At 37.1% G+C, this 12,271-nt stretch overlaps 1 protein-coding gene across 1 annotated transcript; it reads right to left on the bottom strand.

Annotated features, from left to right (window-relative positions):
- Window positions 1-841: 841 nt before the first annotated feature.
- On the bottom strand, window positions 842-9,535 carry LOC138003703 (protein tyrosine phosphatase type IVA 1-like). The gene is made up of 6 exons (XM_068849909.1): window positions 9,399-9,535; window positions 8,794-9,139; window positions 8,624-8,716; window positions 6,550-6,680; window positions 5,076-5,150; window positions 842-2,106 (listed from the first exon to the last, which is right to left on the bottom strand). The coding sequence occupies exons 2-6, from the start codon at window positions 8,941-8,943 to the stop codon at window positions 2,004-2,006; spliced, it is 552 nt and encodes a 183-aa protein (XP_068706010.1). The 5' UTR covers window positions 8,944-9,139; window positions 9,399-9,535; the 3' UTR covers window positions 842-2,003.
- Window positions 9,536-12,271: the final 2,736 nt, after the last annotated feature.

Genomic DNA, 12,271 nt, shown 5'->3' with positions numbered 1-12,271 from the left:
GTCTTCTCAGGCTATTTACCCAAGACTTCTACCATTTCACTACAATGATACACAATACCAAAACAATATCGTGCACTGTTAGAGCTACATATTACGCAAGGACAACTTGAAGCTCCTGGAAGACAACACACAGTTCAGTTGACATTATGGAATAAATCGCTGTGTTACTTCACTACCACACGTAAGCAATGCGTGTCAATTTTTTTTAAAGAGGACAGGAATTTCTTCTTTCTGACAAATGATTAATTAATAGGCCGGTCGCCAGGTTTTTAACCTCACAAAAGGATCTGTTTCGTCGTACGAACGTGTGAAGACCTGTGAGCCAAAGGGCCTCTGCTGGTATGACTTCTGGTATGACTTCTGGTACGACTTCTGGGTCACCCCCCCCCCCTCCAACTTGAAAAAAATTGCGTGGAACGCTGCACGTACCACAGGCAACCCAGTGTACCCTCACGGAGGGTCTAGTTTCCAGTACAATTGTCCCAAGAGAAAATAAAAACGAATGCTTATGCAAGATTTGGGGTACAAACTAGGAGTAATACGGTTTTTTGAAAGTGACCTATTACCAATACAAGAATTGGTCACTCAATTCTCGGAGTACAGTTTTGAATTAAAGCCATAATGACCACAGTGGGAAGGTGGAAGAGCTGAGCACTTAGCAACCAAGGATTGTACAATCATCTAGTGAGGAGAAAAAAAAAACATCTCAGAGGACAACGAACGAGGAATTGGACAGCTCAGATATACATATCAATTCGGGTCAATTAAAGGCCGCAGTTCACCATGACAGTGACTAAAGAATTAAGAATTCACCATTACTTCAGAAACAGCACAACTTAAATAATTTTCAGAAATCTTCTATTTCCTCCTTTTTGAGATGACTTCAACTAAAAGAATAATTTATTTTTACCTTTGCTAGAAAAATAAGCACACAAGCACATGACTCAGCTATCTACATACAACAATACAGAGGAGTCAGTGCCACTATTACATCACTAGAAGTTTTGCCTTTTCAGACTTGAACGGCCAGTACGTTGTGCTAAAAGCAATAAAGACTATCTATTGATTACAATATGCCAGAGCCCCTGAAACAACCACAGATCCTCGGACATGCTCCCGATCAGAAGAAAAAAAAAACGGCTACTACACCAAATGTTTAGCATGTAAACAAATAATGCTAACAAGATTCAATGGCTAGACTTCTAAGAGGGAAGAAAGAAAGTGAGAAGAAAAGCGGCAGAAATAGAATTAGACTCGACAACAGTGACGATAATGAGAATAAGATATCTATTTTCTTGTCTTCAATTTCTTAAGAGTACACCATTACAGCACTAAGCTGTACAGCACTAATTTCTTTGAGTCATAACATTACAATGCCAAAGCAAGGCAAAAGCATTGAAAAAAAAAGGGAAATAATCATTCCCATTTGACTCCAACTGCCACATCTATGTTGCTATTTAATCAACGAAAAAGATACTTAAGTGAAAAGATCATGAAAGGAGTTCCTAAAATTCATTTCCAAAAATACAGAAAAAAAAAACCAAATTACTTGGTAAAAAATTATGCACTCAAGGATGTATGTTGAATGTATGACAGGATTCTTTCCAAATAAACCAGTTAGAATAATAATGATAATGATGACGATGATAGTGATAATAATTTGTGAATTGCAAATTAATTTTAGGAAAAAGACATTGAGTGATATTGCACTTTAAAAAGCTATTCACATCATTTTATTGCTCCTAGAACAGAGCTGACTGACCTATCTATATTACACCTACTGAAACTGCGAGGAGAGAATAGAGTTGATAACCAATTATATTTTACAAGGATATAAAATCAAGCAAAAAATATTAGGGTTATTGTTTTATCTGCTGGCATTGTAGTATGTTGATGCTAGTAATAATTCTCTTGATTATCATAATTTCTCATTGTCAAGTACTAACTTAAAAACACACTGATAGGCTGTCAGTGCTTGTATTATACCCGCCAGGCCGTCAGTTTTACTGAATACAACAGTTATTAGCCTTTTCCTTCAGTAGCTTTGATGGTTTGTATTGCTCAAGGTAAGTCAGCTGCTTTGCATTGATTGCTCCTCTCCTTCTCCTAATGAAATAAATAAAGAAAAGGTATTTCCAACATGCTAAGGTGCTTAATTAACCCATTCCGGCCCCCATAGTGCCAATTACAGATTTTACTCTGTCTAAAGCCAGACAATTTTATTCATCAATGGGGCCCCCCTTAAGGCTTAAAAGGTTAAGTTATCAATTAGGGAGACTGTAAATCTACAGTATGGGTAGGAGGTGACTCCTGCTTGATCTCATTACCATGTGGTGTAACACACTTATTTTATCAACCTCATTCCCCACAAGTTATAGCACCTTGGCCACACGGGATTAAGCTCCTTTGGGTTTGAGTATCAGGCTAATAGTTGATCAATTTTGAATGTGGACTTGCCTTGAATGTATCTTTGCAGTGATTTTTTTGTATGTCACTATGTTTCTAATTAAAAGACAAGACTAAATGCTAGGTTCCATTATTGCATTATTGGTCTCAACATCTGAACATGCCATACTATCAGCTTACACTAGTTTAAAGAAAGAAAAAACCCTTTCAGTCCTGAGAGCCAGTAATAATAATAATAATAATAATAATAATAATAATAATAATAATAATAATAATAATAATAATAATAATAATAGTCTTTATTGCCAAAAGTACATAATTATCATTTGGTAAAATTCTAATCACCTATGCACTCAATAAAAGTCTACCCTAAAAATTATACCAGTTAAACTACAAATGCATGCTACGTAAAAACTACATTATCTTGTGTTTAAAAATCGGTCTATTTACATAAGAGGTCATAACTCGTTTGGTAACCTTGGGGCAGGCACACGGTTTTTTTATGCAGCCTAGCGGATGGTTATCTACAGAGATACATGTAATATCATTTAAAATCTTACAGTCCTCTGTCTTTTTCTCTGTCTAAACCCAGAAGATTCTACTCCACAATGGGGGCCACCTCAGAATTTGCGAAACTGCTACCCGAGGAAACACCTTGATGAAACCCCTTGTTTGAGAAGGACAAAAAAAATGAAAAAATGGCACGAAATACTTGATAACTGAATAGTGACAAATGCATTTAAAAGACAGAAAGTGGATAAACTACAGACAGAATTTTTAATTTGCTCCTCATGTTTCTCCAAGTCGAGTCAGACATGCATTAATTCTGTGGGTGGGTAATGACACCATCTTACCATCTCAGTCAGTTAAGAACATCTGTGTATTCTTTGATAGAACATTATCAATGCAGGATCAAGTGAGCGATGTGTACAAATCATGTGTTTATCAGTTATAAGAAATACTAGTAACATTTGGCAGTTTTTGCCCTTTGGGCAACCAGTTTTGTGTTTTTGGTTGCTCGTGGTTTTTTTTTCCGGTTGCCCACCTTCTAAAGACCTGTTGCCCATTAAAACTCAAAGAAGGCTGGTAAAAATGTCAATTTTATGTAAAATGGGTTTGACAGACCAACGCAACTCCTGCTCTGTGACCATGGTGTTCTAGTAGCCTTAACAGTTTTGCTTTGACAAGCATATCTCTAAGCAATTTTCCTTTCCTATAAGAGATCAAGGGAGATTCCTTGAATATCTCTGAGATCATGGTTTTGAATTAAATGCCATTTGTCCAATAGTACCGGTATGTTCTTTACGTTTCAAAGCTGGTTGAAATTCCGTGACTAAAGCTAGAATTTTCTTGTGCGCTTGTTCGATATCAAAGCAGTATCGTAGCGTATTTGGCCTTGCAAAAACTGGTTACCATTCTACATGTGTAACAAACATTCTTTTTGCACAGAGAAAGATGGCGGCTACGAACATGTTCCTTCCAATCTGTTTTGTGGTTTGTACCAATATATTTTTAACAGAGGAATAAATGACAGCAAAGAGATGTAACATTTTTTTTATCCTGTTTGTGGTGACTACTATTACTGGTCACTTTCTTCGTTGCAAATCAAAAAGTTCCGCAAATATTGGTCAACAAAAATTTAGATTGTCCAATCGGGCAAGTCTTTCAGTTGATTTACTTGCCCATGGATAGATTTCGCTTGCCCCGGGCAATCAGGCACGCGTAAGTGTCAAACACTGTGCAGAAATAGTAATTGACTATTGCATCTTGCTTTTTTATGGTTTACCCGAATATCTTATTTTATAGACTTCAAAGTACACTGTACTCAGAATGCCGCTGCTTGTTTAATTACATTTACCAAAAAGCATGGCCACATCACGCCAGTTTTGAAGCAATTACATTCGCTACCTCTGAATCAGCATACAAAGTTTAAAATCTTAGTATTTGCTTTTAAATGATTTAATGGCTTAGCGTGTGGATAGCTTTCTGATTTTATTAGTCAGTATAAGCCTACTCATAGACTTTGTTCGTCTAGTTCCAATCACTTAGGCCGTAGGGCCTTTTCAGCAGTGGCTCCTCTCCCCTGGAATACACTTTCTATTCAATTGAAATCCGAACTGAGTTGAGATGTTTTCAAGTCTAAGTTGAAAACCTTTCTTTTTGATGACCAACATAATCGAGTAAATAATTAGATTTCAGTTTTCTTACGTCTGTTAACATTTAAGTTCTTTTTCATTCAGGTATATATATAAGTTTGTCCTTTTCAATTCTAAAGTACTTAGAGCTTTTTTTATTGTATAGGCGCTACATAAATTAAACTTATTATTATTAATTTTATTATTATTACGTGTACATTGTATGTGAACCCATTTACAACGAAACTGAATTGGCCATAATGTAAAACTTTTAAAGCTAAAACTATCAAGTCAATGAACAGGCAATTAGGCATCATTGTTTAAGTTTCTTCATGGATACAGCATGCTTCCTGAATGGCATCTCAGAAAGAGTTCATGATTCATCTTATTCCTGGTACTTAAAATAATGTTCAAGAAGATACAGGAACTTTGGCATATTGAAATAATATTTTTTTCAAGACTTTTATGAAAATTGCAGCTCACCTGCTTCAAGTGTATCAGCATACATGTAAAACACTTAATTTTTGTACTTACCTTCTGATAAATTCTACAGCATCTTCATATTTCATTCCACTCTCAATCAGAGCCAGTGCTACCAGAACTGGTGCTCTAAACAAAAATAACAGATTCAAATATTTTCTAACTACTTTTCATTTTTATGTATTTCATTATTTCACTGTGATTGAAGCTACATGTAACACACACTTTTAAACAAACATACTCAGGGCTCGAAATTGTACGCAACACTATCACAGTCACATTTGTGGTAAGATATAATTATGGAGGAATCACAAATGGGCGAATAGTTTTCAGCTTAATTTTGCTATTATGAAACAAAAACGGTTTGCAGTTGCCCCTTTACTACTACTTTTGCTAAAATAAATTGAGAAAAGAAAAATACAACTGTCATTATTTTGTTTCTCATAGTGAATTTTGTTTTAATCTGAAGGTATGGGACAAATTTATAGGGTAATTTAGCTGCAATGTTATATACATAACACCGCTCCCTCAATCATTTGCTATTTTCAGTTGTATTGCGGGATCATATTTTGCTTTGAAATCCACTGGCAAACACAATACTGTGTGATGATCCATTATTTCATGTACAGGTGTATATGCGCGAGACACTGCGGGCTCAAATCAAGGTCAGCAAACATATCATGAGGCATGTGGTTTGAAGAGTCCCGTCTAAGGTTGTGGACGGCGGTTGGATCAAAGTGAGTTTCGACACACTGCAGAAGTCTCTTTTTATGTAAAAAATAAGAAAAGAGTTCTCTGCTAGCAGGGAACAATGAACAATGCAGGCATAAGGAACCTCACTTTCTTTGGAAAGAGTGCAAGTTATGATCTTTCAATCATTATGAAAGCAGGGTTGGTGTAGTTGTGAGAGCACTTGCCTCCCACCAATGTGGCCCAGGATCAATTCCTGGATACCACACTATATGTGGGTTGAGTTTGTTGGTTCTCTACTCTGCGCCAAGAAGTTTTTCCCAGGGTACACCAGTTTCCCCTCTCCTCAAAAACCAACATTTGATTAGCTTTGTTCTGATTTCAGTTGATTTGTAGTCTCCCCAATTTGTAGAGCATTATTACTATTATTATTATTATAATTATCATTATTATCATTATTATCATCATCATCATCATTATCATCATTATCATTATCATTATTACTATTGCTATTACTAGTTGGGCCATACTCCTTTATGTGCAGTGTGCAAAAAAGGATCAAAAGTGCACATACAATCATTGGTCACTGGTCAGCTCCAATTTCAAATCCTGTTTAGTCCAGTGTTACTCATTTTTACAAAGGCAACTGTAGCCTTGAGGATAATACTGTCCCTAAAATTCAGGAGATTTTTAGGCCATGTAGAACACCTTTTGCTTTAAATTCCTTCAGTGGAAGTTGACCTTCCATCCATAGTGGTGTCCTACCTTAAATATGTGTACAACAACAAGGGTTAGTTTCTGATTGCAGCAAGGTACATGTAATCAACATTTAACCAACCTTCCCAATCCTGCAACACAGTGTACAGCAATACAAGTTCCTGGCTTCTCTTTGAATTTCTTTTTCAGAAGCTGTAGCCAGCCATCAACCACTTCTTTAGGTGGTGCGGCACCATCATCAAACGCCCAGTCCTTAACAAGACATTGAAAAATATGGAGATTACTGAACGCAGAGCAAAGTCCACTTGATCAAGGTGCTGGATTAGTAATTTGTAATTTAAAAACTGAATTATGACTGTCACTAAACTAGGCAACACAAAGACCATCCACAAATATTATGCATTCATTACATTAATTTTATCAAAGCTTTTTTTTTATTTTAAGCTCTTGGAAGTATTGGGTAAAACTGGCAAACATTTAATTGCAGAGGCCACAGTGTATGGCCTTCAAGAACTGTTTGACTGCAAATGTGCAAGAAATACCTGTAACAAATATGCTCTTAGGTTATTTCAGTGTGTGCACAACTGAATTTCTAATGCAGTAATGGAATAAAACATCAAAAGACTTGATTTGTTATAAATCCAAACATTTACAGAACAAGTGTCAAAGAACTGTCTGTAAAAATGCCTGCAAAATTGTTAACCACAGCACAGTTCAGCTACAGCCAAATGCTTTTCTGTGAAGTACAGCTTATCTCACTGCATAAAAATTGGTCACCACAAAAGGGGTAAACGAAGTGCAGCTCTCAGCTACAAGGATTAATTTAACAATTTATTTTATCACAGGGAGTCAATAAATTATTAGCAAAACAAAAACTCTAAACTGAAAGAATTGTTTTAAAGTGGACACAACCACACCAAAATGTGTACAATAAATGTACAATAAACTCTTCTGCCCCTATGGGGTCCCCACTGAGGTATCCTCTAAAAGTGGGCCCTCCAGGAGGCTAAGGGTAAATGATAAGCGTTGCTTACAGAAACATAATGGCATTTAATTAAAGCTTTCAACCTTGGCTGTGAATTTTTGAGTTAAAAAGTAATCCAGAAGGGTCTTCAGTTTTGAGTGTCTTCTCGATTGATTCTCGATTGATTAAGAATCATCTGCAGTTCAAAGTTCAAAAGTGAAAATCTCTATTGTTTCGCACGTCTTCACTTCGTGAGGAGTTGAAAATAAATCTGCGTGTTGTCATATGTTGTTACAACTTCCTCTGCTGTCTTTAATAAATTTCATGGCACTCAATAAACTTAATGTAAGGAAATATTTTCTGTTAAATGCAGAGAAGCTACCGTACCCTTTATTTCATAAAAGGAAAACTTATTGTTGCTCTCATGAGGAAATGACGTTGCGAGCTAAACAAAAGCCAAGACGTGCTAATTCGATTTTCAAGGTTGATCGTTATGCTTGAAATAAACAACTACCGGAGGGTTGGCTCAACAGGACATCGCTTTTATTGTACTTCCACCATACATTTCATGAGAATGCTGAGCGAGTAACAACGCCGGTTTTGCGACAACATCAACGACACAGGACGGCCAGCAACTATACTTATAACCCGGTTCACGGGTGTTGTTCAGCGAGCAGCCGGTAAAGCAGGTTTGCAAACAAGCCACATGTTTGCACTTTGTGAGAAACTGCTGATACAACGACAAAAATCCAAAGGGACGAAACCCAGAGGAAGAAGTAAAACGATGGGAAATATCAAAAGGGGCACTAAACCGAACGAACAACAGAACGTTTTACACAACACGAAAAGAATGCAGAATTAAGATGTTCAACATTTTTTCACACAGCAAACGAATCACTTCAATTCTGCTTTTCGATAAAGCTTCATACAATGTTCATTTCACGGTAATTTGGGGAGATAAAGATAGAAATGACCCTCTCCAGCACGAGCAAACGATCTGAATAATTAAGTGGTGTTTTTACCGCCAATATTAAACAAACTTGAGAAATTAAACTGCAAAGGGATGACGGCCATGCTAAATGTTAAAATCAAAATGGCACGCCGAACACATCATCGATTACGTTCACTGTAACTGAACATGTCACACCTCTGAGGAGGTGTATCAAAACGAGATGATTGCTTATACTGTACTATAAAATTGAACGACTCGATTTAACCGATTAAAGCTTACCAAAACGTCTATTCCTTGCTTCTTCAACAGATCGACATTGTAAGTCGGTTCACACACCCTCACAACAATACGAGCGTCGTATTTCTTGAGATCCTGGGCAAAAACAGACAAAAACTCTGGTTATTTTTAAAGCGATAGATGAAAAATTAATTATACGATATGATACTTACCTCTATATACCGAGGGAGGGTCGCATCGGTAGGTCGATCTGTGATCAAAAACTTCATGTTCTTGTGTTCCAGCACAACAGGCCCGGGGCCATGTAAGCTTCTTCCTCCTTGAATTTGGTTAGGTACACGGGTTCCAGAAGGCATTTTCATGTCTCATTAATTCTACGTATAACAAATGAAATTTCTTCAAAGTTCGCTATAAGTCTCCGTTCCTTGCTATGCTTGATAATGAAGTGTATTAGGCCATTCAATAGGATCAGTAACAGCCTCACTCGTGTTGCGCTTGACACCAATCTCCGCTGTCGATGATGAACTCCATAAAAGTGTGTGCACGGCTACCGAAGGCCTGAAAAACGAAAACACATTACATTCTTCAAAACGACGCAAATCTCTATTTGTTGGAGGACTGATAACGGTGTGAGCCAAGAGATATAAATCAAGTACGACCTGGCAAAAACAGAGACAACGAAAATGCCAAACATAAAAATCGTTTGGTGAAGAATCGGTTGCTATCGAACAGCGAAACGGACGGACGAAACTCGTTTGTACAAGCGAATCGTGAAGCTTCTCAATCACAAAAAACAGTTTCACATTTTCGAACTTACTAGACTGAATCTCCACATTGAAATCTAGCTGTACTTTTAAACTCTTCTCTTCCCAAACGGAAGGCAGGTATGAATAAAAAAGAATGCACGCCGCGACAGAAATTATTTTGAGCAGTTGCACAATTTGACTGACTCGTGACGTAATGCTAATTACGCGCATGTACAACAAAGCACGCGCTGGCCTCGCTGATTGATACCGCGAGAGTCATGCGGAAGTCACCAGAACAAACGACAACAGCAAAGCACTTTCTATGAGAGGATAGTTAAAATGCTATCTGCTATTGTTTGATTTGGGAGTTTATTTGCATCACGACAATGGATATCCAGGTGACTGAAGCATGATACAGTCTAGGCATTTACAGATTATGCTAGCATAATTTTTGGCATAATTCGAGCAAACTGGCATAATTTCTGCCAAGCAATGCTTGCATAATTTGCGCATTTTGATAATTATCAGATCATTTTTGATGCTATTATTTGATAATTTTTTGTCTCTAGTCCCAAGCACTTGGTGACCTTAATCGATCTTTAAAGTTTTAGTTAAACTAGTAGCATTTGTAGTTCACTGTGAAGCACTGAGCCCGAGTCTGAGGTGCACCGAAACCGGAAGTCACATTTATCTAGTACCAGTGTGCATGTTAACCTGAACCACATGTTTATTTGAAATTAATTGTGGATTTGTTGCGTTTCTTTCCTATAGACGAACGGCTTCTAGTTAAAAAATATATATTTTGGACTTATTTGCATTTTTTCAAAGAGCATAATTTAAAAAAACGGTGGCATAATTTGGAAAAAAGAGCATAATGTTAGCATAATTTGGCCAAAAAAAAGCAATGCTACTAGCATAATATGCCACTTTTACTAGCATAATCTATAAATGCCTAATACAGTCCCAAGAGTAACTACTGGACATAATAAAAAATGAGATTATTTCGAAATTTTCGCGTCTGCAAAAACTGACTACCATTGCAGGATAAAAGAAACCCTGTTTATACAGGAATTGAATCCGACCTTAAACGCAAATGCTGTCACTTTATTAATATATCACTGCTATTTTTGAAGTCCTACCCAGATCGCTCGCAATTTCTTTTGAAAAAGAAATAGTTTTCCATGTAATAATGGTTACTTATTATATAAACACCAACGAAATATTAAGTGAGCTTTCGCGCGAAAGCATAATATTTTCACACGTGAACATAACATGTTATCTTCCGCACGTATCTTCACTGTTGCTATGGTTTCATATAAAAGCGCGCCTTTCGATGCCTTTCGTGAAATGATTTAGTATTTCACTGGTGTTTATATAAGAAATAGAATATTACATGGCCGCTTGGAGACACAAAATTTTTCTTCTCGTGTTGAAAAATATTTCATTCGTTTGCTGCACCCACTCGTGAAATATTTTTCAACACTCGAAGAGAAATTTCGTATCTCCGTGCGGCCATGTACTGGTGTAATATCCTTTATTTTTGAAAATGTGTGTTGCCACATACAAAACGTCAAGTTAGATTTCATGAAATGAATTAATTCACCATGTTTATCACCGCTTTATGTGTTGTTTTTCTTGTAAATAACTTGTATTGTTTTTATTTAAAGAACCCCCAAACCATAATGCATTATGGGATGGGGAAACAGTAAATAAGGGAAGATAAACAGAAAACTAGAATAACTGAACTTTACAGGTTTTGAAGTAAATTTTGGTAAATTTCTTTGGTTTTATATATACTCGACTGAGACAAGTGGTCCTTGCACTTTTCTGGACAACTTACGCAATAAGCCATTTCCGAGTTCATGTCTGCCTCCTCTTCAAAACGAGTCTAAGTGCGAAGTTTTTGTTACGAAAATTAGTTTTCATTCATATGTAAAGTAGAACTAATTACCATCACAAAGACTTCGCACTTAGACTCGCTTTGAAGAGGAGGCAGACATGAACTCGGAAATGGCCTATTGTCCCTTTTTATAGACAGATGAAAAATTCGGGTGACTCCAACGGGATTCAGTCGAATCCATTCCCTGTACACAGTCGGAGCAGATCAATTTGTTGCGCTCATTTGTTCCCGTGAAGGACTATATGCGTTCCGTACAAGTTCTAAGTCCCCCTTATTTTTCTCCGTTAAGAAAAAAAAAAAGATGTGAGGAACGTAATGACTTCATAAAACATTTGTTTAAATTTGAAACTGAAACATGAACATTGGTTTTTCCCGTAAAAGTTTTCAGTTCCAACTTCAACTCCTGAGCAAACAAAGAAGAGGCTTATTGTCAACCTCGAACCCAGGCTCTCTCTCTTCTCCTCCCTTGTTGAGAGCAAAGGGAGGAGAAGAGAGAGAGCCTGGGTTCGAGGTTGGCTTATTGTTCCACCTAGGATGAAAATAGGTTAACACAGGAGCTCATCAAGCTCCTGGTGAACACCGACCCAAATTGACGGTAAACGTACAAAAAAAAAAAAGGCGACGGCCAAAGCGAAAGAGGAAGTTTGATTTTATTGTATCAAATTGATCATGGTTGCGAGACTGAGAAGCTGACTTTCGAACACGGACGTATTTCCGTTCTCGGGGGAGAGAAACGACGGCCGGAAATAAGTCAGCTGTGTTCGCTGGTTATTCGAGCATGCGAAACAAGGGACGTGTTGTTACTATAATCCAACCAACCTCACAATGCAACTTTGTTCCCGGGGTCTCTCCTCTTGCCTTCCCCTCTGAATTAACGATTATCATTAATTCGTTATTTGCTCTGAATTAACTCATTCTGCACTAGCCAAAGATCTAACACACAAAAGCGAACAGACTAAAACGCCATTTTCTGGAGAACATTGGATATGGGTCGGTCGAACGACGTCATATTTATCTTTATTTACTTGACTCTACAAACAACAA

The sequence above is a fragment of the Montipora foliosa genome, chromosome 5, assembly GCF_036669935.1.
Source record: "Montipora foliosa isolate CH-2021 chromosome 5, ASM3666993v2, whole genome shotgun sequence".
In the NCBI taxonomy this organism is placed as follows: Eukaryota; Metazoa; Cnidaria; class Anthozoa; order Scleractinia; family Acroporidae; genus Montipora; species Montipora foliosa.
This window is presented reverse-complemented; position numbering and strand designations above follow the sequence as displayed.